We start from the raw sequence: 26,565 nt of genomic DNA on the forward strand, positions 1-26,565 counted from the left end.
GGTATGTGCCCTGACTGGGAATCAAACCAGAAACCTTTTAGTGTACAGGACGATTCTCCAACCGAGTCACCCAGCCAGGGCTTATAGCATAATATTTTTTTGCATAATTAAGAAATTTAAAACCTTAGAAATACTAGAAACTTTATAAAAAGTTTGTACAGCCCGGCCGTTTTGGCTCAGTGGTTGGAGCATCAGCCTGCGGACCAGAGAATCCCAGGTTCGGTGCCAGCTAGGGGCACATACCAAATCTTCAAACAACCAGTGCTGGTGAGGATGTGGAGAAAAGGGTACTCTAGTACACTGCTAGTGAGAATGCAGACTGGTGCAGCCACTATGGAAAACAATATGGTGATTACGCAAAAAATTAAAAATGGAACTGTCATTTGACCCAATGATCCCACTTCTAGAAATATATCCTAAGAAGCCTGAAACACCAATCAGAAAGAATTTATGCACTCCTGTGTTTAAAGCAGCTCTATTTACAATAGCTAAGATCTGGGAACAGCCCAAGTGTTCATCAGTAGATGAGTAGATTAAAAAGCTGTGGTACATATATACAATGGAATACTATACAGCTGTAAGAAAAAAAGATCTCTTATCCTTTGAGATGGCATGGAAGGACCCGGAGAGTATTATGCTAGGTGAAACAAACCAAGCAGAGAAAAACAAGTATCACAATGATCTCACTTATTTGTGGAATATAATGAACTAAACAAACTGCTGAACAAAATTAACCCAGAGACATAGAGGTGGGGTACAGACTGTCAAGCCTCAGAAGGGGGGGGTTGGGGGGGAAGATAAACCACAGAACTTACATGCATGTATGCATTACCAATGAATATAGACAACAAAGCTGGGGATGGGGGGAGGAGGGGAGGAGGGTGTCAATGGGGGGAAAATGAGAAACATCTGTAACAAAAACAAATTAATAAATAAAAAAATTAAAAGTTTGTATAGATGTTTTAGAGTCACTGAAAGCCCTTATTTCAAGTCTAAAAATAAATTTAAAACCTTAGACAAATGCTAGAAACTTTATAAAAGTTGTACAGACATTTTAGAGTCACTGAGTGCCCTTATTTCAATCCTATAAAATGAAGCAAGAGCCCTGGCTGGTTCACCTCAGCAGTTAGAGCGCCGGCCTGCGGACCAAAGAGTCCTGGGTTCGATTCCAGCCAAAGGCACATACCTCAGTTGCGGTTCTTCCCCAGCTCCAGTTGGGGTTGTGCGGGTGGCAACTAATCGATGTGTCTCTCTCACATCCATGTTTTTCTCTCTCTCTCTCTCCCTCTCACTCTGTATGAAGATAAATGTAAAAATGTCCTTGGGTGAGGATTAAAAAAAAAAGCAAGACAGTGGAAGGGCTTAACTGAACCATCCCTAAATTAAATACTGGAGAAAATTTCCCCCAAAACAACTTGATTCTTAAAGCAATGAGACCTAACAAGTTTGACATGGTTATTTTATTTTGTGAGATCATAAAACAAAATTAAGAAGGATCAATATGTTGACATTGCCTGCAGTGACAGTGACAATGAGATTTTTTAAAATCTTTTTTTGTAATTGATATTTTTAAAAAGAGGAAGTGAGTGAGGAGTAGTAATATCAATGTGAGAGAGAACCACTGATCAGTTGCCTCCTACACACCCCCTACTGGGGACAGAGACTGCAACCCAGGCATGTGCTCCAACCAGGACTCAAACCAGGACCTCTCAGTCCATGGGATGATGCTCAATCCACTGAGCCACACCTGGCAGGCGATTATTTTTTTTTTTAAATCTTTATTGTTGAATGTAAATTGTATTACAGATGTTCAACATTTTCCCCCCATTGACCCCCTCCTCCCCACTCCCGCCCCCCTCCCGCCTTTTCCCACATTATTGTCTGTGTCAAATGGTTATGCATATAAGTTCTTTGGTTTATTTCTTCCCACCTACCCCCAACCCCTTTCCCTTTGAGGTTTGTCAGTCTAGCAATGAATTTGTACTTTTTAATCTCTTCACCTTTTTCACCCATTCCTCCAACCCCCCTCCCAACTGGCAACCAACAAAATGTTCTCTGTATCTATGAGAATGTTTCTGTTCTACCTGTTCATTTTGTTTGTAGATTCCATTGTTGATAGATATGTATTCAGTGCCATTTTGTTTGTTCATATATTTTATCTTTTTCTTCAAAAAGACCCTTCATCATTTCATATAATAATGGTTTGGTGGTGATGAACTCCTTTAGCTTTTTCTTGTCTGGCCATCGATTCTAAATGACAGCTTTGCAGGATAGAGTAATCTTGGTTGTACGTTCTTGCTTTTCATCATTCTGAATATTTCTTGCCACTCCCTTCTGGCCTGCAAAGTTTCTTTTGAGAAATCAGCTGACTGCCTTATGGGAACTCCCTTGTAGGTAACTAGCTGCCTTTTTCTTGCTGCTTTTCAGATTCTCTCTTTGTCTTGAACCTTTTGCATTTTGATGATGATGTGTCTTGGTGTGGGCCTCTTGGGGTTCATCTTGTTTGGGACTCTCTGTGCTTCCTGGACTTGTATGTCTGTTTCCTTCACCAAGTTAGGAAAGTTTCCTGCCATTATTGTTTCAAACAAGTTTTCGATTTCTTGTTCTCGCTCTTCTCCTTCTGGCACCCCCAAGATGCGAATGTTGGCACGCTTGAAGTTGTCCCAGAGGCTCCTTACACTATCCTCATTTCTTTGGATTCTTTTTTCTTTTTGCTGTTCTGATTGGGCATTTTTTGCTTCCTTATATTCCAAATCGATGGTTTGCTCCTTGCATTTATGTACTCTATTATTGAAGCTGTGTAAATTATTCTTTATTTCAGTTAATGCCTCCTTCAATTCTAACTGTGCATCCATGATTTCTGACTGGTCCTTTTTTATGCTCTTGAGGCCCTCACTAAGTTCACTGAGGTTCTCACTAAGTTCATTGAGCATTCTTATAAGCAGTATTTTGAACTCAGCATCTGTTAGGTTGCTTATCTCCATTTCGCTTAGTTCTTTTCTTGGGGTTTTGTTCTGTTCTTTCATTTGGGACCTGTTTCTTTGTCTCCTCATTTTGGCTGCCTCCCTGTGTTTGTTTCAGTGTATTACTTAACAAGAGGTATGGAGCTCGCTGAGACCAGATGCTGCTTGTTTGAAAGAATTTAGGAAAAACCTGAAGCCGGATCCAAGACAGGCCAATCCTATGGTTAAGCAAGTGGCAACAGCTTGGGTGGGCCTGAAAATTGGGTGGGGCAGGGCGGGGCCACCAGGGCGGGGCTACCAGTGTGAGCCAGGTTGCTGGAGTCCCAGATATGGCTTCTGCCTGCCGCTCCAGGGAAGGACTCACCAAAGGAACAAAGGCCTCTGACAGCACGTTTGTCCCGGAGAAAGCCCCCTCTCCAGCCCTCGCTCCAGTGCCAAACAGCTCAGTTCTTCCCTGTATGTTTCTGGTGCCCCTCGAGCTGCCTCCCCTCCAAGCTTAGAGGGAGAGAGTCCATTAAGTCCGTGCGTGGGTCCTTTAAGGAGCTGCCTGGGGTTCCAGCAGCCTCAGCTTCCCTGAGCCTCAGTTCCCACTGGTTTTTCCAGCCAGAAGTTATAGGGATTCTCTTCCTGGCACTGGAACCCTGAACAGGGCACCTGGTGTGGGACGGGGACCCCTCAGTCCTTAGGAAGGACCTTCCCAGCGAGGTATCCTCCTGATTTTTATCCGCCACACGTGGGTGTGGGATCAGCCTGTCGCACCTCTGCCCCTCCTACCAGTCTGGATGTGGCTGCTGCTTTAACTCCATAGTTGTAGGACTTCCATTCAGTTTGATTTCAGGCGGTTTTGAATGATGGTTGTTCTGTAGTTTAGTTGTAATTTTGATGTGGTTGTGGGAAGACACGATACCGCATTTACCTACGCCGCCATCTTGACCAGAAGTCCCTGGCAGGCGATTTTAAAAATCTTTTGAAAATATTTTATTTTTAAGACTCCTATGCCCTCAGTTTCTTCATATATAAAATGGGAATAAATAGTAGCTAAAGTTGTGTGAGGATTACATCCATTAATATAGCATTTGAGCCACCTGTGATAAGCACTCTAATAGCTATTTTTCTCCTAAAAGTATTTAATATTTATATGTACATTTCAATATTACAAGGAGTTCAACATAGAACTAAATTATGACTGAAGATCAGTCAAGTTAGATTTGCATAATTTTTCCATTAAAGTATACTTCTCTTATTATTAATATGTTGAAAATTGTCATTTCTAGTACCCAATATGCAGAACAAGAGCCTATTCAGAAAACCTTTTCAAAGTAACCCTTTGGTAGTTGGACATAGATAGGGTCTATGTTGGAACATACTCCTCAGGAGCATTTCATGGGCTTAACAGAGCTGGGAGGTGAGGAAGCTCAAAAGAATGAAGTAAGATTATTTCATTTAATAATGGATAACATGCTGAGGGGGCATGATGATAACTCTCCAAATATATGAAGGGCTGCCATATGAAGAAAGGCAACCCATAGAATGTGAGAAAATAGTTGCAAGTCATTTATTTGATAAGGGCTTTGTATCTATAAATTCTTACATTCAATAATAAAAGGGCAAATAACTCAATTAAAAAATAAGTAAAATTTCTGAATACACACACACACACACACTTCTACAAAGAAAATATGCAAATGACCAATAGGCATATAAGAAGATCCCCAAAATCTTTAGCCATAAAGAAAAATACATATAAAAACAACAATGAGCCTTGGCCGGTTTGGCTCAGCAGTTAGAGCGTCAGCCTGCGGTCCAGAGAGACTGGGTTCCGGTTCCTACTAAGGGAATGTACCTCAGCTGCAGTTTGTCCCCAGCCCTGGTTGGCAGTGCAAGTGGCAGCCACTCATGTGTCCTTTTCACGTCGATGTTTCTCTCTCTCTCTTCCTCTCTCTCCCTCCCACTCTATCTGAAAAAAAAAAAAAAAGGGAAAAAATGTCCTCAGGTGAGGATTAAAAAAAAAACAAAACCCACAATGAGATACCACTTCACACCAATAGGATGGCTAAAATAAGAAAGACAGGCAGGAACTAACAAGTGTTGGAGAGAATGTTAGAGAAACTGGAACTTTCATACATTACTGGTGGAATTGTTAAAAGGTGCAACCACTATGAAAAAGTTTGACAGCTAGTATACACTATTATTATGCTATCATGCAAACATTTAATTTTCTCTGATTAAATGAGGAGAGTGTTTTCAGCTAAAAATCAATCTGTGAATGACTTAGTAATGCTTTGATTTTGAAATTTATAAAAGATCACATAAGCCACTGTAATCAAAACAGCCTTGTATTGGCACTCAAAAAATTAAAAATTGAACTTCCATTTGACCCAGTGATCCCACTTCTAGGAATATACCCTAAGAAGCCTGAAACACCAATCAGAAAGAATATATGTACCCCCATGTTCATAGCAGCACTATTTACAATAGCTAAAATCTGGAAACAACCTAAATGTCCAGAAGTAGACAAATAGATAAAAAAAAAAGCTGTGGTACATATACAAAGTGGAATACTATGCAGCTGTAAGAAAGAAAGATCTCTTATCCTTTGAGGTGACATGGAGGGACCTGGAAAGTATTATCCGAAGCGAAACAAGCCAAACAGAGAAAGACAAGTATCATATGATCTCACTTATTTGTGGAATATAATGAACATAACAGTCTGAGGAATGGAGTGGTCCCAGAGACATGGAAGTAGGATACAGACCGACAATACCCTGAAGAGGGGGTGGTGGGGGAGAGATAAACCACAGAACTTATATGCATGTATGCATGAACAATGGACATGGACAACAAAGCTGGGGACAGGGCGGGGAGGGAGGGGATGGGGGAAGCAGTGGGGAAAAAAGGAGAAACATCTGTAACAAAAATTAATTAATAAAAAAATAAAAAGATCACATAAGTTTAGCTGAAAGTAACCATCTTAATCATCTGAAAGCAAGCCATCTAAAGATATGCTATGTCTTTCTCATGTTGTTATAGAAGTCCACTGTCTATAGTTCCAGGTTTCAAGCACTAGATATTATTTGTTTATCTCCTACCTAGACTTAAAAATACCCTGAGCTTGCCCGGCCAGTGTGGCTCAGTGGTTGAGCATCCGACCCATGCACCAAGAGCCCGCAGGTTTGATTCCCAGTCAGGGCACATGCCCAGGTTGTGGGCCTGATCCCCTGTGGGGGGCATGCAGGAGGCGGCCAATCAATGTTCTCTCTCATTAATGTTTCTATCTCTTTCTTCTTCTTCCTTCCTCTCTCTCTAAAATCAAAAGAAAAAAGAAGAAAAAAAAAAAAAGGAAAAGAAAAAGAAATACCCTGAGCTTAACCATACTTTAATTTCTTCATTGTTGCCCCAGCATTAGAATTAACCATTTCTCCAAGGGCTTTGATTCCTTTATTGGTGAATATTATTCAGAAGAGTCATGACTTCAAGGACTTCACAAGAGATGGAGTTAAGATATATATATATATATATATATATATACACACACACACACACACACACACACACACACACACACATACACACAAACATCTATATATCTATCCATTTATATTTGTCTATAAATATGTTAAAAACCATGAGTGCATAATGAAGCTGCCAATTCCAATATAACTACAGTTCAGTTCAATCCTTTCTCTTTCCTTATTTGTAACTCTTTTCTTACAGTGAAAAGCCCAACTTTCACTATCACCATTATTTATATTCTTATTTGTTCTAATCTAGAATACAGAGTAGTTTCAGAGTTCTAACCATACCACTGCTAAAAAAAATTACATAACATTTGTGTATAGGTTTTTTTGTCTTCAATCTTAGGTTTATTTATAGTTCTTTTTGTCAAGTCTTAGATCACATAGTCAAAATCTTGTATTCCAACATTATTTAGATAAATTCTCCCATGCCCAGCCTTCAGTGTGGTTATGTTATTCATTTGAAATAAAGTTAGGTTCATTTGTTTCTGCTTGTATTATTCCATTTGGGGTTTTTTCCAGACTTCTCCCCCATCTTGTTAATTTTATTTGAGCATCTGAAACATTAATTTAGTACTAATAGTCAAAACAAGTAAAATCAAATAAGTATCACACCCTCCCCATCCTTTCAACACCCTCTTTATGTTACCAATCTCATTAGTTTTTAGTGTATCTTTCCTGTTTCCTTTTACACAAATGCACAGATGTGTGTATACTTTATTTCCTCTTGTTTAGAGTAACACTATCTATAGATACTCTTTTTCACATAATAGTATATCCTGGAGATTAATCCTTCATTTAGGAAATCAGTTCACATATCTCCCTTATTCTCTGTATGAATGCACAGTACTCTGTTATGTAGATACACCATAGTTTATTCAACCACGCTCCTATATGTAAGACTGCAAACAATGATGCATGAATAACTTTGCATATGGAGTTTCATTATTGTTGGAGTTGTAACTTCTGGAAAAACTCCTAGAACTGAAACAGACAGCTCAAAAGGCAAATACATGCATATGGTTTTGGTGGATATTTCCAAATTCTCAAACAGGGTGATCCAGTTTGTCTTATCAGAAATGTGTTTCCTCATGGCCTTACCAACAGGATGCATTGTTATACTTTAATTTTTGTCAATCTGATAGCAATAAAATGGTATCTCAGTGCATTTAAATTTGCATTTCTCTAATTATGAGTATGAAATCATTTCATATGTTTAGGGGAAATTTTTATATGTTTTGGGAGGGGGAAATTATCCTTCATGTATTTTGTTCAATTTCGTATCAGGTTACTGTGGTTTATTCTCTCAATTTTTAAGAGTTTTTAATATATTGGGGATTTAAGCCCAGTATCTGTGATATGTTACAGATATTTTCTCCTAGTCCATCATGTGTCTTAACTGTACGGTGTCTGCCACACAAAAAATAAATTGATTTTTATGTAATAAAATTTATGTACCCTTTCTCCTACTACCCTTGTATTTGAGTCATTCTTAGAGAATCAATATTAAGAACATATTTTAAGAGCTAAAATGTCCAGTTTCATAAACTATCTGGTACTCAATAATTAAGGTTGTACTGACTAAATATTATACAAAGTTAATATCAAACCTAAGAAAGCCCGGCCAGTGTGGCTCAGTGGTTGAGCGTCGACCCGTGCACCAGAAGGTCACCAGTTCGATTCCTAGTCAGGGCACATGCCCAGGTTGTGGGCCAAATCCCCAGTGGGGGGCATGCAGGAGGTGGCCAATAAATGTTCTCTCTCACTGATGTTTCTATCTCTCCCTCTCCCTTCCTCTATCTCTAATATCAATCAATCAATCAACCAATAAATAATTAAATCTAAGGAAACAAACACACCAAACTTAACAAAAAAGAATTAATGATGTATCCCAAGTGAGAGAGGAGAGGCACGTAGTAGCAATAGAATCACAGTTGTTTAATAACTACGCAATACAAAAAAATTAAAAAGAGAGATTTTATTACAGACCATAGGAAACTGAAGAACATGTTACAAAAAGGAAAACAGGCCCTAGAAATAAGGCAGCCCAGAGCCCAGATCAAGGACAGAACCTAACTGAAGGGCGGCAGCTTTCCAGGGCTAATCTCTGCAAGGATAATGAAAGAAGGCAGTCCCTCGGAACTAACTTTCGATTTTTTTCCCACCCACTAACTCTATATAAGAGTTTGTTTGAAATGAAATGTAAGAGAGCAGAATTTTCAGGATGACCTGCTGTTCTCTCCATTCTGCTGGCATTATTGGAGTAAATGCTCATATATGATTCAAACTTGTCTCTGCTTAATTTATCTCAAGTAGTGACAGGAAGCATTGGATCCGTTGAGTGTCTGTTTCAAAACTGGCGAGTCCACGGGGACTGCAAGTGAGATTTTATTTTTTTCCAGGTAAGTACCAGAGATCCTGTTGGCTGCTTGGACTGGGGAATCCTGGGGCTGAAAATGGGACTCTTTTTCATACTTGCAGTGCTTCCAGGAATTTTCCACTTTCGGTTCCAGCAATCCCTGTTGTTTCACTTAACTTGAATCTCAATTCTTTGTACAGATATGGGAAGCATTTGCTGCCTCCCATCTGGATGAGCCTGATCAGCTCCAGAGTACAAGAGACCTCCTATGGTCACTGGCCTAGTCTCTGATCCAACCGGCTCTGGGTTGAGACATTGCTGTTTCAGTGGCTTCCTAATGCAGTGTACTCTTTCAGTTTCTGTGGTTATATAGACAGAGGGGCAAGGTAAGCTGCAAAACTCTTGTCTGTTGTGCATATCTGTAAATATTGTACATAAGAGTATCTCTGTTGATTGTTGTTTTGTGTCTCTTTGATGCTTGGCTTAATTTGTTTGAAGATGGGGGCATATCCCACTCAGCTAAGGGTCCCAGCTGCTTGTGGAGGGCTGAACCCATGGCAGAGATTGCAGAAACTTCCCAGCTGCTGAGAGTTCTTTATATCTTGGAGACCCTCCCTGCTCTCCCTCTCAAGGTATCAGCTGCCCGAAACACTTAGCTAGTGAAAGGAAAACAGGTCTCTGGGGAGTTGACAAACGCCAACTCTGACTGGGTAAGTCAAACCGGTGTGCACACTAGTCCTCCTCTTATCACTGCCGTCTGAACTTTTTAGCCATCTGGGACTTGGCAATGAGTCATCTACTGCACTGTTTTGGCAGAGGATAAGACTCTGTGACTTTAATCCCAATTCCTCCATGGGAAGAAGTCAGTTTGGATTTGAGAGCTCTCCTCTGTCTGATATACAACTTTGGTTACAGATGTTCTTTGCTTGCTTTCTCATCATTTGGGGACTTGGTTTGCTCTTTGCTGTCTTATGAACACAGGGAATTATCTGTCTCCGCCATTTGAGCTTTGTGCTATTTAGATCTTATAAAGATCGTTTGCTGCACCAGTTAGTGTGAGGTAACATCCAGGATGAGTGTCCCAGTCCCTCCTTTTGAGAGTATTCATTTGTTTGCTTTAAATGTTGTTTTTAATTCTGTTTTGAAATGGGATAAGATCTCTTACATACAAGCTTTCATGTTGTTACATCATAAGAATTTTACTCAGAAAGTAAAATATGAGGAACTAAATCTTTTAAACACTCCAAGTACTCTTCCTGGAGGGCCAGAGCTGCAGAGGTGCCCATAGCCAGGCTGCAAAAGTAGCAGGGGGGAGGTGGCCAGTCCTCCACAATAAAGGGGGAAAAAAAAAAAGCTACTTTTCCACTAAATCCGCTGGAGACCCTGGAGTTGCTGTAGTCTGGGAAACAAGCTGCAGGGCCTATTATTTCTCTTTTCCCCCTGCCCTTTCTCCAGGATCCTAAGAGTTGTCAAAGTCATACCATCTGTTATGGCTCTTAAAAATATAAGTGTAGCCCTGGCCAGTTTTGCTCAGTGGTTAGAGTGTCGGCCTGCAGTCCAGAGAGACCTGGCTTCGGTTCCCACTTAGGACACGTACCTCAGTTGCAGTTTGTCCCTGGCCCTGGTTGGGTCGTGCGGGTGGCGACCACTCAATGTGTCCCTTTCACGTCGATGTTTCTCTCTCTCCCTTCCCCTCTCTCCCTCCCACTCTACCTGAACAAAAAATGAAAAAACGTCCTCAGGTGAGGATAAAAAAAAAAACACAAAAAATAAGTGTATTTTCCAATGGAAAAAAAATCCTGTTTCTGGAAATTATAAAATGTGTCCATAAATTTTCCAATATGAAGAATGTTACTTTCTTATCACTAAAAGATCAAGGTTTCTAAGAATTAAAAATTATAATTGGAAAGAAATGATATAGTTTTGATAATATAGAATTAAAAGTAGGTTGTTCTAAAGTTAGTCATTTCTGAATGAGTTAATGAAAAAAAAAATAAAGGGAGTAGGAAAATTGCAGAGGGTCAATGCAAGTTGAAAAAGAATTATATCACCTTGGACAGTGTGGCTAAGAGGTTAGAGTGTTAGCCCTTGCACCAAAGAGTTAATGGGTTTGAGTCCCTGGTTTGCAGATTCAAGCCCTGGTCCCAGTTGGGGTGCATATAGGAGGCAACAGATCGATATCTCTCTCTCACATCAATGTTTCTGTTTCTCAATCTCCCTCTCTACCATGCTCACCTTGTTTGTCCATGCTCTCTCCCCCAGGAACACACACAACCATATGGGTCTAGCAGCAACCAGGGCCAAAGCAGACCACAGAGGCTCCAAAGGACTAAGTTTTAATATGAAGCAGAAAGTCTGGACACTAGCCTTTGTTTTGGTTTTGCTGAAGACACAGTTAGAATTTTTCCACAGAGGGATGGACAGGGATGTTACATTGGAAACCCAGAAGTCTATTTCCACACAAATAAACCTTGCCACACCACAATCCTTTGTGCCTGGGTCCTTGGAATGCTTTCCTTGTGATCCCATGGAAGAGCCTGATTTCCACCCAACAACACTGTGGAATTGTTGGGTATTTGTATTTTTAATTCTCATACCTATTTCTAAACTGCTCTCCAAAGAGACTGTGTCAAATAAACTCCCGACATCTGTCAGGAGTTTCTGTTTTCCCTGAAATCTAGCCAAAACTAAGCATCACTACATTTTTTAAATCCTCATCAGTTTGATTAAGTGTGAAATTGTTATGTTATTTTTTTAACATGTTTTTATTGCATTTTTTAGAGAGAGGGGGAGGGAGAAAGAGACAGAAACATCGATGTGAGAGTGGTACATTGATCAGCTGCCTCCTACATGACACATACTAGGCATCAAGCCTGTAATCCAGGCATGTCCCCTGACCAGGAATCAAACTGGGTACTCTCAGTCCATGGGATGATACTTAAATCACTGGGCCACGCCAGCTCATCATGAAATGGTTAATTCACAATTTTCATTAATGAGATAGAGCACCTTTTCATATATCTTTTGCCCTTCTGAAACCATGTGCAAGAACACCCTTGCATAAATCTCTTTGTGTGCTTGTGCAAGTAAAGGTATAGGATAAATTCCTACACAGTATCCAGAATATAGAAAGAATCTTACAACTCAACAATAAAAAGGCAAATAACAAAATTACAAAAGAGTAAGAAGATTTGAATAAAAATTTCTTCAAAGACATGCCAATAGGCACATGAAAAGCCAATAGGCACATGAAAAGATGCTTACAACCATTGGTAAATACGAAAATACAAATCAAATCCACAACATAATACCATTTCATACCCCCAAGAGAGCAATTAAAAAGAAAATAACAAAGGTTGAAGAGGATATGGAGAAATTAATTGGAACTCTCAAATACTGCTGGTGGAAAATAAAAATGGTGCAACCTCTGTGGGATTCTCAGTAAATTAAACATATAACCCAGCACTTCCACTCCTGAGTATATAACTAAAATAACTGAAAACATACATTCACACAAAAACCTGTACATGAATATCCATACCAGTATTATCCATATATCCAAAAACTGGAAACAAAATGTACATCTAATGATTATGGATAAACAAAATGTGGTATATAAATCCAATGGAATATTATTTAACCAAAAAAATGGTATGATACATGCTATAACACGGCTGATGCTGAAAACAAGCTAAAGTGAAAGAAATCAGTTAGACACACAAGATCACACATCAAATATTCAGAATAAGCAAATCCATAGAGGCAAAAAGCAAATTAGTAGTTGCCAGGGGCTGGGGAATGGAAAGAATATGAATTGATTGCTAATGGGTAAGGGGTTTCTTTTTTGGGTGATGGAAATGTTCTGGAATTAGATCGATACATATAACTTCGTGAATACAGTAAAAACCACCCAATTGTGTACCTTTAAATGGGAAAATTTATGGCATGTAAATTATACCTTAAAAAAAAAAAAAGTAAAGAATAAGATGTGCAAAATAATTTAACTCATGACTTGCCCCAGCAATAAAGGAATTTTTAAGTATTCAGTCTGTAGGAGATTCTGGGTCTAAAATTATGCAACCATAACAAAGAAGAATTAGTTGGGGGACTGTTTCAAGCACTTATGGTTATGGGACCATAGATGGAATAAATTCCCAAGTGTAGAAGATATAGAAATGAGAACTATAACTAAGACATGAGGCAAGTAAGCCCAAGGGAATGCTGGAGCACAGCTCGTTTCAAATGAACTATCAGCCAAAGCAATTTCAACTTATCTAACTTTAAGCATATCCAGTCCTTTTAAAAACATATCTTCATTACACTAAAAATGAAGGAGGAAAAAGTTCACCATTTACTTCAAAAAGATTTTAAGAAATTAAAATCAAACGGCTTTTGGAAGAACCTAAAATAGAATACAAACATTTAATAAATGAACCTAACTTTATTACAAATAAGTAACATAACCATACTAAAGTAGATAGGGAAAAATTACCTACGTAACTTTGAAAACAGACTGACTACTTTAAAGCTAAAAACAAATATTATACTCTAGTTTAAAAATGTGTTGCTCATAGAGGAATAGGCTAGCAATTCTGAAACTACTTTTGTGTGTGCACTAAGATTAAAAAAATAAGTAAAAATTTTGTGAATGAGCACCAGGTTTCTCACCTTTGGAGAAAGAAGTAACAAGGAAAGAAAAAAGGATAGGGGAAAAATGATGAGAATAAACCCTGAAGTATGGGACTGAAACTGGCAGCATCAGTATGAACTAATAGTTTTTAATTTACATATGTAGATGGTGAATAAGAAAATTTACATATATGTGTATGTATGTTACAGTAGTTAGTTAGTTATTAACAAAGGAAGGGAGCAAATGGAATCAGAAATTAAGCCTTATTAACTAGGAAGGGGCAGCTTCACAGACACTCCAGGGAATAGCCTCATCCTCGGATTAACGGGGGAGGGATAAAAAGTGATGGGGAAATTCCTTTGCTGGGTGCATGTGCAGTAGAAGCCAGATGACCAAGCAAACTAAGAGGCATGCTCAGTTAGGAGATAAAATGACAGCCACAAAGAAGAGGAGTCTAGCCTGGGAAAATCTGAGAAAAGACTGGATAGGATAAGGGCATAAAACCCCAGAAGATCCCTGAAAGGAACTGGATAGTTGGAGGCACCAGCATAGCCCCAGGAAGATCCAGGAGAGAGACTGGATAGTTTCAAAGAAAGCTTACCCCCCTTCCCAAACCCAAAGAAATATAATCAAAGTTTAATAAAGGCCAGAGATAGTCACATCCTCTCCTTTCAGCAGCCACGAGGGCAAAAGTACAGCATCGATCATGGGCCAGACAGGAACAGAGACTGTGCTGGACTACTGGAGCCTCGGATGCTGGGCTAATGGCATGGCAACTCTGGGTTCCGGCCCTCCCCCTGGGTTTGGTGGGGACAAATGCAGGCCTGAGACTCCAGAGGCTAGACTTCTGAAGTGAGACGGAGCTAAGCCACCTGGTCTTAGATATGAGACACTGCCTAAGTCCTTCCTTTGTTTTTGCTCCAATAAATCTTGCCACTATACTGCAAATCCTCCTAGGCATGTATTCCTGAAATGCATTTTCTACAATACCATGGAAGAATCCTATTTCCTTCAGCAACATTTTTATTACTATACATATATTTGGTAGCTCTATCTACTGAGAGGACTTAGACACAATGACACCCCAGGAGTACTGAACACACCTGACACACAGATCTTGGTTTCTAGATACCATTCTCCAATAAAATGAACCAGCCTCCTTTGGAGAAATGGTTGATTCCAAGCCTGGTGCAAACAGGAAAAATATGAGACGCATCTGAAACACCTTGTGGCACCAGAAAGTAAATTAGTGTTCACAAAATGATGGGAACATTGCAGAAAGGACACAGAAGAAATTTGAAAGTGCTGTCAACAACCAAAGCTGGAACAGGTTGGGCAAAAAGTATTAGATTTTAACCTATACAATAAAATAAACATCCACAAATACATGTAAATAAATAACTGGACAATTAAGGAACAGAGGAAAAGGGACAGTTCTTCCTGAACATAAATCCAATTAACAAATGTATAAGAAATGCAGAAAACAAAATCATCATTAAGCTAATGCCACATTAGTAGTTGCTGCCAGCAAGAGCAATTAATAGATGCAAAAACTGGCCTGTGATGAAACACAAGATGTTTGCAACTTAAAAGTACTACCCCACAAGAGGAAGGTATTCATTACAAAAGAATTATTACATTAAAAAAGAAAAATTACATTTATTAGTAATTACAAAGGAAAAACCAGTAACTTTACAGTGGAGAAAACTGGCAAACACCACCTTAACCATTGATTACAGTAAACATAACCAGGCATAAGACATACTAAGCATGAATAAATATCAGACAAATACAATTGAGGAACATTCTAAAAAAATAACTGACCAGTAATCTACAAAAGTTTCAAGATCCTGAAAGATTAAAAAAAAAAAAGACTGGAGAACTTAATAGATGAGAAGAGACTAAAAAGATATGACTAAATGCAAGCTGAAATGTTGAATTGAATTCTGAACCAGAAAAAGGATAGTTTATAAATGGCAATTTCTGGGTTCTCATCATTATACTATGGTTATGTAAGATGTTAACATTAGGGAGAACTTGAAAGAGGATATATGGGAACTCTTTATACTAATTGTGCACCTTGCTGTAAATCTACAATTATTTGTATTAAAAAGTTTAAAAGATTTTAAAAACATTTTTACTGGTGTTGTTAATCCTTACCCGAGGATACTTGGCCATTGATTTTCAGGTAGAGTGGAAGGGAGGGAGAGAGAGTGGGGGGAGGGGGGGGAGTGAGGGAGGGGGAGAGTGAGGAAAGGGGAGAGAAAGAGAGAGGGAGGGAGGGAGAAACATCTATGTAAGAGAGATACATCAACTGGTTTGCCTCACAAACAACCCCAACCAGTGACCCTTCCGCTGAGCCAAACAGGCTATGGTAAAAGTTTAAAAAATTTTAGAAAAACCTCTGAAAATAAAGCAAACCTTTCTTCTATAATTCAAAGGAAGTTAAACAATGAAACAACAGTTAAACACTTTAATAACTATTAAACAATTACACCTGGAAAGAATTGGGCTTTTTTTCCTTTTGATCAAGTTAAAAGGTGGACATAATATTCTATTTACTGATAGATTAATTTGTATAAATTATTCCAAGTCCTGCAAATTTAGTATAAAGATGGGGGGAAAGGGTATCATATGATCTACATATTTTAAGAATCTGTCCATTTTGTTGTTACCATAAATTAAACATACAACTACTGTTTTTTAAAGCCTTCAGCTAGCAACAATTATTTTACTAGCAATATCAGAGTAAAAAAAATTGTTTTTAAGATTGTGGTCCTCCTCTGTTAATGACATTACTTTTCTTGAAATTACAGACGAGCCAGTAATTCAACCATAGAAACAAATAGATTTTATTCCTTCTCCTAGTTCCTCCATATACCTAATTGCATTCATTTCATACAGCAGTTAATTGGTGGGCTTAATTTTACCAGCTATGTCACACCAAACCCTTATGAAATCAAAGACATGACTGTGGTACCTTTCGCACCCTATACTTAACTGACCTAAATGGCTACAGTTACAAGGAGCCACATAAACCCTTAAAAGTAATTTGTGGTCAGATACTATTTAATATCATCAAAAGCCACCAACTTTGAATCCTGTAGGTTTAAGTTGAATGAGAACAACTTTGCTGTCACAAAACGTACTCTACTATCCCTTATTCATGATTTCCCATTTTAAGTGGTTTTCCTCAAAAGTTAATTTTTCTAACCAACTATTTTAATATTATGTTTAAATATCTTAGTTTAATATAAAAAAGCAGAAGAATGTTACTTCTAAATCCCACCTGCTGTTAATAAAAACAAAACAAAACAAAACATTAGTAAGGGTCCAATAAATCATTCCCTAAACTCAGGCACCTTTACATTAATCACATGTTATAGATAGGAATATTAAAGTACAGGGAGACTGAACTGGGTTTTTCCCTAAAAAGAACAAGCAGAAAAGAACTCCTTAAAAATAAGAATGCCACACAGCTATGTGCATGTAAATAGACATTAAACACAGTGAGGCTATGACTAGAAGGCATTTCCAAGGGAATGCCCCTTGTATTAGAATTGAAAATACACGTGCCCTGTCCTAAACATGCATGAAAGAGCTGGTGGTAATGTGCACACTTTACAAAAGTGAGTATAAATGTACTAAACATGCAAAAGAAAGCCACCTAATGAAGACCCTAATAAATGAATCTGATGAAGAGAGCTGACTTCAGAGAGGAATCTTCTTGAAATTTTATAATTGAATAAAAAGGAAATGGTGTTACATACACAGGAGGTCTGGCATTTTCTAAAAGAAATAACTCAGAACACTTTGGGTCTTAATTTCAAAGAACAGTAAAACTGCCTTCAAAAAGTTCTGAAAGCAAGTAAAATTTTGAGTTTATCCTCAGCAATTAGTATGTAAAACTTTTAATCAGATTTTGACATTTTTGCCCTACTGCTGGTTGCAAATCATGAAGTACTCAAAACCCAAACCAAGGTACAGTCAGAATCACAATTTGATTAAGCCATGAGACAAGTATTAAGATTATAAAAGTTATTATAGGTTTCTTGGGTTTCCCATGTCTCAGAAAAATATGTAAAGCCTTGAACTTAGAAGTTAAGAGGCCAATGGCAAAAATAATTTTCCCAAATCTATTCATCAACCAAGGTAAGGGTAATTATCATTTCCTGAGCAGGTTCATGCCAGCTTTCATCTTGCCCAATTTAATCCTATCCAGCCTGAGGTAGATTCATCAACATCCCTTTACGTGTGAGGAAAACAAGGCTTAGAGGAGCTAACTTCCTTGCCTTTAATTAAAACAATGTTTCTCAATCCCTGCAACAGTTACGACTTGGGGGGCCAGATAATTCTGTTTGGGGAGAAGGGTGCTGCCACTCAATGGCGGGTGGGGTGGGGTGGGGAGCTGTCTTGCGTATCATAGGATGTTTACCAACATCCCAGGTTCCTACCCTCTGGATGCCAGTGGCAGCTACCCCAGCTGTGCCAAACCAAAACATCTCTAGACATTGTCAGATGTCCTTTGGAGGGCAAAATCACTCCCAGTTGAGAGCCACTAAGTTAAAGAAAAGAAGTCAGCATTTTCATTCAATGGACAACATGCCAGACTCTATTCAAGATGAATTAGGGACAAATGAGGGTCTTTGCCCTAACAAGCCTTAAGACACACACACCACGGCAGTCTGACTTTCAATATACTCCCCTTAGCCAGCCCCCACATCAGCTAACTCCTCCAACAGGGTCAGTGGCACATCCACTTAGCTGGTTTAACAGTCTGCAGTCATTTCTGATTCAACATTCCCCTTCATTCCTTGTATCCAGTTACTGCCCAAGTTCTGCTGGTTTTTCCTAGGAGTAAAATGTCTCTCCAATCCATCTCTACTCCCCATTCCCTTCATTCTAATACAGATACAAGCCCAATTCCCCTTTTTTCCCTTAACTTTTTTTTCTTTATTGATTTTAGAGAGAGAGGGAGAGAAAACAGACACATCAATAAGAGAGAACATCAACTGGCCGCCTCCTGCATGACCCCCACTGAGGATTGAACCCACAACCTGGGCATGCGCCCTGACTGGGAACTGAACCGGCAACCTCTTGGTGCATGGGTCAACGCTCAACCACTAAGCCACACTGGCCAGGTTCCCCTCCTTTTTTCTACTAACAGAAGAAATCAGAAGGAACTAATCTTGCTTGGGTCCTAAAATGAATTAAGGGTATATGTCAAGATATTATAACTGAACTACCAACCTCTAGAGCAAGGGGCTGACAAACTTCAAAAAGTGGTCAGTAAAAACCACATCATGTTTCTGGAGTGGGAAGGAAACAGGAATTTCCCATCTGATCTCAGACACTTTCACAGCCAGATGTCAACTCTCAGTAAATAACAGTCCTGACAAGCATTAAGAAAAGGACATAGCAGAGATTAGTTTGCATGCCATTAAAAAGTGGCTTGTATGCTATTTCTGGCACTTGTGTCATAAACCACTTTTGCTGCTCCAAGGGAATGCAGAACTGACACAATAGAGAAGTGAATAAGATTCCCAAAGAAAGCTTGAACCAACTAGTATTTCTGCCCCTCCCGATATATAAACTGAGATGAAGGTAGATAAAGCAAATATTCCACTAGGGAAACTCTAAAACAGATGGTCCAACAAAATCTAGTCACAAAGGTACATTATGTCAAATTTTCATAACATATATGAGTATACAGCACCAAAAGCTAATTTATTAATACTGAAAATAAAAGGCTGATTTAAGGTAAGGAAATCCAGGATCTCTTTTAAAATTGATCTTTCCTTTAGGCAGAGAATAGAACTTTACTATATTAATGGTTCTCAGGAAATGCTTTATCTTTTTTTACTTTAAGACACCGCAATCAGATAACTTTAAATCCAGTATCTGAATCTCACAACCTAATCAAAAGGTTTAATTTATACTTCACAGTTAAAAAAAAAACAAAAAACAATGTTCAAAGAAAATATGATAGGTGAGATCCTAAATATTTCTGCTTCAGTTATTATTTCTGAGTTTTTCTGAAAAGGGCTGAACATCAAACAAAAGTACAGAATGGCAAATATATTTAGCTTCAAGGCTGCACTGCTATTCCAGCTTTACCAGGTTATTCATTTTAAGTAAGTAAATAAATAAATTTCTACAAGGATTTGTCAATATCCCAGTTTTCTGAAAGAATAAAGAATATGTCATGCTAAACTGCTATATTTCCTCTTGGTAGACACAAGTTTAGGTCTCCACTTTCATGCAGCGATCAAAAGCCAAGCCAAAAGGCTTTACTTAAGCAAAGAATTATAATTAACAAATTCTAGTTCACACATTCCAATTCCAATTCACACATTCTCTAATATCTGATATATTAAATTATTAAATAATTCTATTATATAAAATAATTACAATTCACACATTCCCTAATGTCTGAAGCATGAAGAAAAAGCAGAAATCGAAAAGTGAATTTGAATTAGATGCCCAGTTGCAGCCATCTTAAGATGATGCTTTTGATCCCTGCTTTTACTGTCCTTCTGTCTGTAACCTAACAAAGACTTGTAACATTTTAGTCAATTTTTTTCTATATAAATAAGCCTAGTCTGAACTTATCTAATTCAACAATCCAAGTAATTTCCTTGTAACTCTAAGATGTATGCTTTTGTCAACTCACATAAAGCCTTGAAGATGGAAGACATTTGAACAAACGCATATGAATACTAGCCATATAAATTGAAGAGGAAATGCATCAATTTAGCCTGACTTTTTTTCCAAAAAGTAATTTCCTGTATGAAATGACAGCATTAACCTAAGTTCATCCAACCAATTTTTACTTTACTGCCTTTTACCAACACTTTTGGCCCATATAAAAATAGTAAAAATAATCTTGTCATAACTGATATCTGAAATCTTTCTAAAAAGAATTTGTCTTTCAACACAGTAAATATGAGTAGACCCTTTGAACTGGTCCTTAAGAGATCTTTGAGATGTTACATGTTTTAAAAAATAATAATAAATAAATAAAATAATAATAATAAAGATTCTACATGTAACAACAGTGTAATTTAAAATTCATCCCAACTAACTTTACCATTAAACTATGGTGTTCTTTCCAGCTTTAAAACAAAATTTAACCTTGTCAAACAGATTATGGTTAACCAAGATCTCAAAGAAAATCAACCTTGAGCCCTGGCCAGTTTGGCTCAGCGGTTAGAGTGTTGGCCTACAGACCAGAGAATCCTGGATTTGGTTACCGCTAAGGGTACCACATACCTCGGTTACAGTTTGTCCCCAGCCCAGTTAGGGTCATGTGGGTGGCAACCACTCGATGTGTCTCTCTCATGTAGATGCTTCTCTCTCTCTTCCTCCCTCTTTCCCTCCTGCTCTATCTGAAGATAAAAAAAAAAAAATCAGCCTTCAGCCCCAAGGGGTGTGTTCCCTAGGAGACCATTTTGATTGATACTGCTTCACTTAATAGAGTGGAAATCTGCTGACATTAAAAAGAGGATAAAAACATTAAGACAAATCAAGTATTTAGGATTCAACTGTCAGAAGGCTACTGCTCACAAATAATCTCTGAAGCATCCTTCCTCTGTGTTAAATTGCTACATTTATACAATGCTGTTACATACATAATCTTTTAGTTTCAACTCTTCCTTAGAAATACTGATTAAAAATATTATCTTACTGACAAAACGGCAAACAAAATAAATTAATCCACACCTAAAAATATAAAATATTTTCATAACCTGGTTTTCCATTCCTACTTAAAAGAATACAGTTAAGGTGGTTTTGCATCCCCTTTTCCTTATAGTTTCAACTACTCAATGAATCTTTCTTGAGACATTCCTACATGATTAATAATTTATATTTGAATAAACAATTATTTTATTTTTTAATTAATTTATTTATTTTTGTTACAGATGTTTCTCCTTTTCCTCCACTGATCCCCCCTAAACAATTATTTTAAAAGTTAAATTGTAAATAAACATACTATCATTTTCAAATGCTAGCCAAAGAAATCGGGGGAATTTATTCTAGACCTATTAGCTCTGCCTATAACCTTAAATTAAGCATGTCCTGAAATCTTAAAATCATTACATGTTTACCCATTAGTCAAAGAAACATTAATGGCTGTTATTAAATAATTTCATGTGCATTAAATTTATATTCGTTTTTCTATGGGAAAGGCCAAATTTATTCCAAAGAAAAAATCCACCACTGGGAAAGAGAAACTATTTGCAAAATTATCCAGCTAAAAATGTCTTTTCTAATAAGTCATCCCTTTAAACACATACATGACTAATTTTTTTAAAATCAGAAAAGGGGCCTTTATTTATATATCTCAGACTCCTAAGTGGTATCTGTTTAGATTTGTGATAAACATCCAAAAAGGAGTTCCAAAGGAGGTGGATAAAATCCTAACACACAAATGATTTCTAGGACCAGTCCCCGAGATCCCAGGAAATGAACATTTCAAATACTTCTAGTGACTGGCAAGAAGTAATTCAATGAAGCATCCTAGAGGCTAAAGCTAAAAATTTGTCAACCTCTGCTGAGAAAGATTAAGTGAGCCATGGGAGAGAGGTCCAAAAGAATCAAAACTGAAGTGCCAAAGAAAATTACAACAGTTGCTGAAAGGAATCACGTACGTAGATGTCATTCCTCCAACAACCACTGTAGACATGGCACACAACCTAAGGACCTGCATGCTAACACTCCCGGGAGCCACTATCAATTCTACTCAGTACATAACCAGAGATGTGACTTATCTACAAACCTACTGGAGGATTCTGTTTCTGGGGAACAGTATATATTGCTCACTCATGCATGCTAACTGTGCATCAATCATCATTTGGGCCACTTTGCATACCAGGCTTTATTTATTCCTCACACCAACCCCCCAAGAGGGCATTATTCCATTTACAGATGGGAAAACATTAGAAGCTGAGAAAGCTCAGAAGCACAGTAACTCACCAGATTTTTAGGAGTGAAAAAAATAATCTGTCAGGATCTAAATCGAAGCCTGTCTCTTTCTACACTAGCCTCTGGTTTCTTGGTAGCACTCCAACTTTCTCTATGGGCTTTAAGCCACAACACTATGGAAAATCTTATACTTAACTCCACTGATCCCTAACTAATAATGACAACTTCATGGAGAGCATTTTGGCCACTACTGTTTCCCTTTAGCATTCAGCTGTCATAACGGCTACATTAATGCCTGGTGGTATATTAGTATGCAAATACTGGGCTAAGCTATTAACAGTTAACATTTATTGAGCACTTACTACAAGCCAAACATTGTCATAAATGCTTACAACAACCTCAGAAGGTAGGGTCTATCATTATACTTATTTTATAAAGAAATTGAAGCACGAAAAGCTTTAATAATTTGCACAAGGCTAATTTATGTTAAGTGGGGATCTAGCATTCAAATCAGGATTCCTGGCTCCACAGAGTATGTTCTTTAACTCTAGCCTTTGTCCCCAAAAAATTTAATCGGGGTTTCTCATTTAATTCTCTTAACTACAGAAGCTAAGTATTATCAATTCCAATTTATAGATGAGAAAACAGATTCAGAAAGGCAAAGTTACATAACTTTTAATGGTGAAGGCATGATTTGAATCCATTTTTATTTCACAACCCTAGGATGCTAATACACCATGTCAAAGGAAGATACTAACTGTGAAAAGGAAAGGGATGATAATAATATATGTATACTTCAAAATGGTCAATTACTTTTGAAAATTGCTATGCTATACAGAAGTTCTTCTTTAAGATGTTTAAGTATGATAAAAGAAAAAGATTATGGTAGTGAGAAACTGACAAAAATGGCCTCTTGACTATTATGAGGCAGAAAATCCCCACAAGTTTTTAAGAAATGTTAAATCTTGCCCTGGCCGGTTTGGCTCAGTGGTTAGAGTGTCAGCCTGCAGACCAGAGAGTCCCGGGTTCGGTTCCCACTAAGGGCACGTACCTTGGTTGCAGTTTGTCCACGGCCCCGGTTGGGGTCGTGTGGGTGGCCACCACTTGATGTGTCTCTCTCACGTCAATGTTTCTCTCTGTCTTCTTCTCTCTCTCCCTCCTGCTCTATACGAAGATAAATGCAAAAATGTTGTCAGTGAGGATAAAAAAAAAAGAAGGAAAGAAATATATAATCATTTATTATGAGGCCAAATCATTCCTATTTGGCCATAAAGTACAGAGAGGCCTAGTAGGCCACAAGCATACATCATTCTCCCATCTCACAATCACTCCCTCCCACCTCAACAGACAATACTAGAGTCAGCTTTATTAGTCATGCTCCTTGTCCTAAGAGAACAAGAAACAAAAGCAACATCTAAGAATCCATCTACTTTGGCTACTCTCTTAAATCTGTAACATTCTCAAAGCAGAAGCTCAAGTTTTAGACGTTAAGATGCAACTATCAAGAAACAGGTATATGAATGAATGCACTTAATATTCTTTGTCTCTTGTGCAGAAAGGACTTGCCTTTCTCAAATTGCTAAACTAAAAGAGAAAGAGGAAAAGGCCTCAGAAAAGTGATTTTTCCATACCACCAGATAAAAATATAATGGCTTTTAAATGCTGTTTCTAAAGACCCAATTAGACAATATAACTCCTCTGCAGTTATACACTTCAGAATTTCAGAAAATGTCTCCCACCAATTATCCACCCAAAGTAGAACTGGGCAACATAATCGTGCCTCTCATCATATTTCCCACATATCCCAGGGGTCTCAGATAACAGATTACTGCATATAAGAAACATCTATTTTACAATTACTAGTTCTACTAAGGACAATCAAGCATACATTCTCAGCAAGGGAAAAACAAATTAGAAAGCAGCCACCAAGCTCTACTGCAGCCCCTTTTCATCAGATACTGTATAGATTTTTTTTTTCATTTTTTTTCTTTATTGATTTTAGAGAGAGGAAGGAAGAGGGAGAGAGAGTTAGAAAAAATGAGAGAGAATATTGATCAGTCACCTCCTGCATGCCCCACACTGGGGATTGGGCCCACAACCTGGGCATGTGCCCTGACTGTGAATAGAACCGGCGACCTCTTGATGCTCAACCGCTGAGCCACACCGGCCAGGACTGTACAGATTTTCAAAACCAAAAGATACAAAGATAAATTGTAATTTGTAAGTATCTTTTCAGCATCTTGCAACCCAAAAGGAAGGGGAAAAATATTACACAGTCAAAACTCAGTCCAAAGAATAACTGAGCTTGTTTCAGGAAGGTAAACACTCATTTATTTGGAGTTTTCAACACTTTTAAAAAATAATCAGTGCGATGTATAAAAAGCATTAAATATTTAAATGAGGCTAAAGGAATCGGGTAACACGTGAATGATAACCCAATGTGTCCAAAGTGTACAGTGGACAAACAGGTTCCGCTGTCAACCTCCTAAACGATGTTTTGAAATAGGGTGGAACTTTAAGAAAGGAAATCATCCCAAATATTTCATTAATTCAGAACTGGTTTTTGTGAACTCAAAAACATTAAGGTGTTTTTTTGTTTGTTTGTTTTCCCCAAAGCTGCATTTAAATTTTTTAAGCCGTTTTCTTTCTGATAAAGAACCCAGTCACATACCATATCAAAGCTTGATGTGCAAATACAGAGATGCAGTCTCTCCCCATCCCTCCCCACGTCCACTTCCTCTCTAGTAATTACTTTCAAATCGCGATTTAAACAAACATAGATGCTATCTCCAATGAAACTTCCCTTGGGTTCTCCAAGCTAAAGGTTTGCCAGGAAAGCAGAATGAAGCTCAGTCACCTCCCAGAACCTTAATTTCCGAAATGCCCTGGTACCAAAATAAAAACTGTATATCCTAAGAAAGCAATTCTTTGGACACTTCCCAATCAAAAGAAAAAATGTAAAACCAGGAAAACAAAAAGGTAGGGGAAGAAAGACAACTTAAAAGCAAACCACCACACCCTCAACTCCGCGTTGCAACCCGTCAGCCAGGGCCCTTTACCTTCATTTTCCATTGAAACTGCACTTGGATGGTGGCTACAAAATCTTTAGTGTCAGCCACGGCCACACTGGGAATAGAGAGAGGAGGAAGGCAAGGAAGAGAAGCCCCCGGGATCCCAGGCTGTCAACCCCGCTCCCGGCCACGCGTCCCACGGCTGCTCCCACCACCCCTAGCAGCAGCATCTGCAAGAGAAACCAGGAGAAGCGGCGCTGAAGAGAGACCGGGCGAGGAGGAGGGAGCCCCCCCAACCCGAGTCCACCCCCTCGTTCACCCGCAACGCCCCCAACTCAAGCTGGCAGGAGGCGCCTACGAGACACCCCACCCAACCAGGGTATCCCCGGACGGCCCCTCCCTCAGGACCTGGAAGTTTCTGGAAATGGGTAATACTGGCGCACTCTCAAAGCCCCAGAGCCCCTTCCTCCGGGCAGCAGGAGACTCACCCGCGGGGCTCCCCGGGGTGCCCAGTGCGCCTCAGGCGAAGAGGAACGGCTAGTCCGATTGGTGGCGCAAGGCGGGAGCCGTTCCTGGCTTGAGGAAAGAGCTTACGAGAGGGACGGAGGGAGGGCGGGCGGGGAGGGAGGGGAAAGGAAGAGGAGGTGAGGGGCCTGTCACTGTCGCCCCCGGCTCAGCGCAGCCGCTGGTCTGCTCCCGCCTCCGCCTCCTGCGCTCCGCCCCTCCCCGCCGCCAGCCGCCAGCCGCCTGCCGCCTGCCGCCCGCAGCCCAGGCGCGCCCCGCACTCCCGGGCGCCGTGGACCGAGCTTTGTAGCTACTACTTCCGCTGCGAGAGGCGCGCGCATGCGCACTGGCATGCACAGGCGGAAACAGCGGAAGTGAAGTGAAAACAGAGCGGCCCGCCCGGAGAGGTCTCCGGTTGGGTGCAGAGCTATCCGGTAGGGGTGCGCGCGGACACCCCCCCCCCGACGGTGCCCACCCGTTTTTACCCACCCCCTGGGCTCGAGACGCTCCCCCGTGGCGGTCACGCATTCTCAGGAATCAGCCACGGGGTCGGGGCAAGCGGGCAGGCACAGTTATGGTCGCTGTCCTGATGTGTTTGAGCTTCCTCAACAAAGGCGACCGGAGAAGCCCCTCCGGTAGTGATGGCTGTTACAATCTC

General features: G+C 39.3%; 1 protein-coding gene across 3 annotated transcripts in view; it reads right to left on the bottom strand.

Annotated features, from left to right (window-relative positions):
* ATP2C1 (ATPase secretory pathway Ca2+ transporting 1) overlaps nt 1-26,565 on the bottom strand; it is a 122,779-nt gene that overhangs the window by 73,347 nt on the left and 22,867 nt on the right. Inside the window, exon 1 of one of the 3 annotated variants that reach the window (XM_036266600.1) lies at nt 25,452-25,632. The exons of the other annotated variants lie outside the window; for them this stretch is intronic. Coding sequence (XP_036122493.1) covers nt 25,452-25,457 — 6 coding nt within the window. The 5' untranslated portion in view covers nt 25,458-25,632. Of the gene's footprint in view, nt 1-25,451; nt 25,633-26,565 lie in introns of those variants that run through there. 3 annotated transcript variants of the gene reach the window in all.

This window comes from Molossus molossus, unplaced genomic scaffold (assembly GCF_014108415.1).
Source record: "Molossus molossus isolate mMolMol1 unplaced genomic scaffold, mMolMol1.p scaffold_m16_p_18, whole genome shotgun sequence".
Lineage (NCBI taxonomy): Eukaryota > Metazoa > Chordata > Mammalia > Chiroptera > Molossidae > Molossus > Molossus molossus.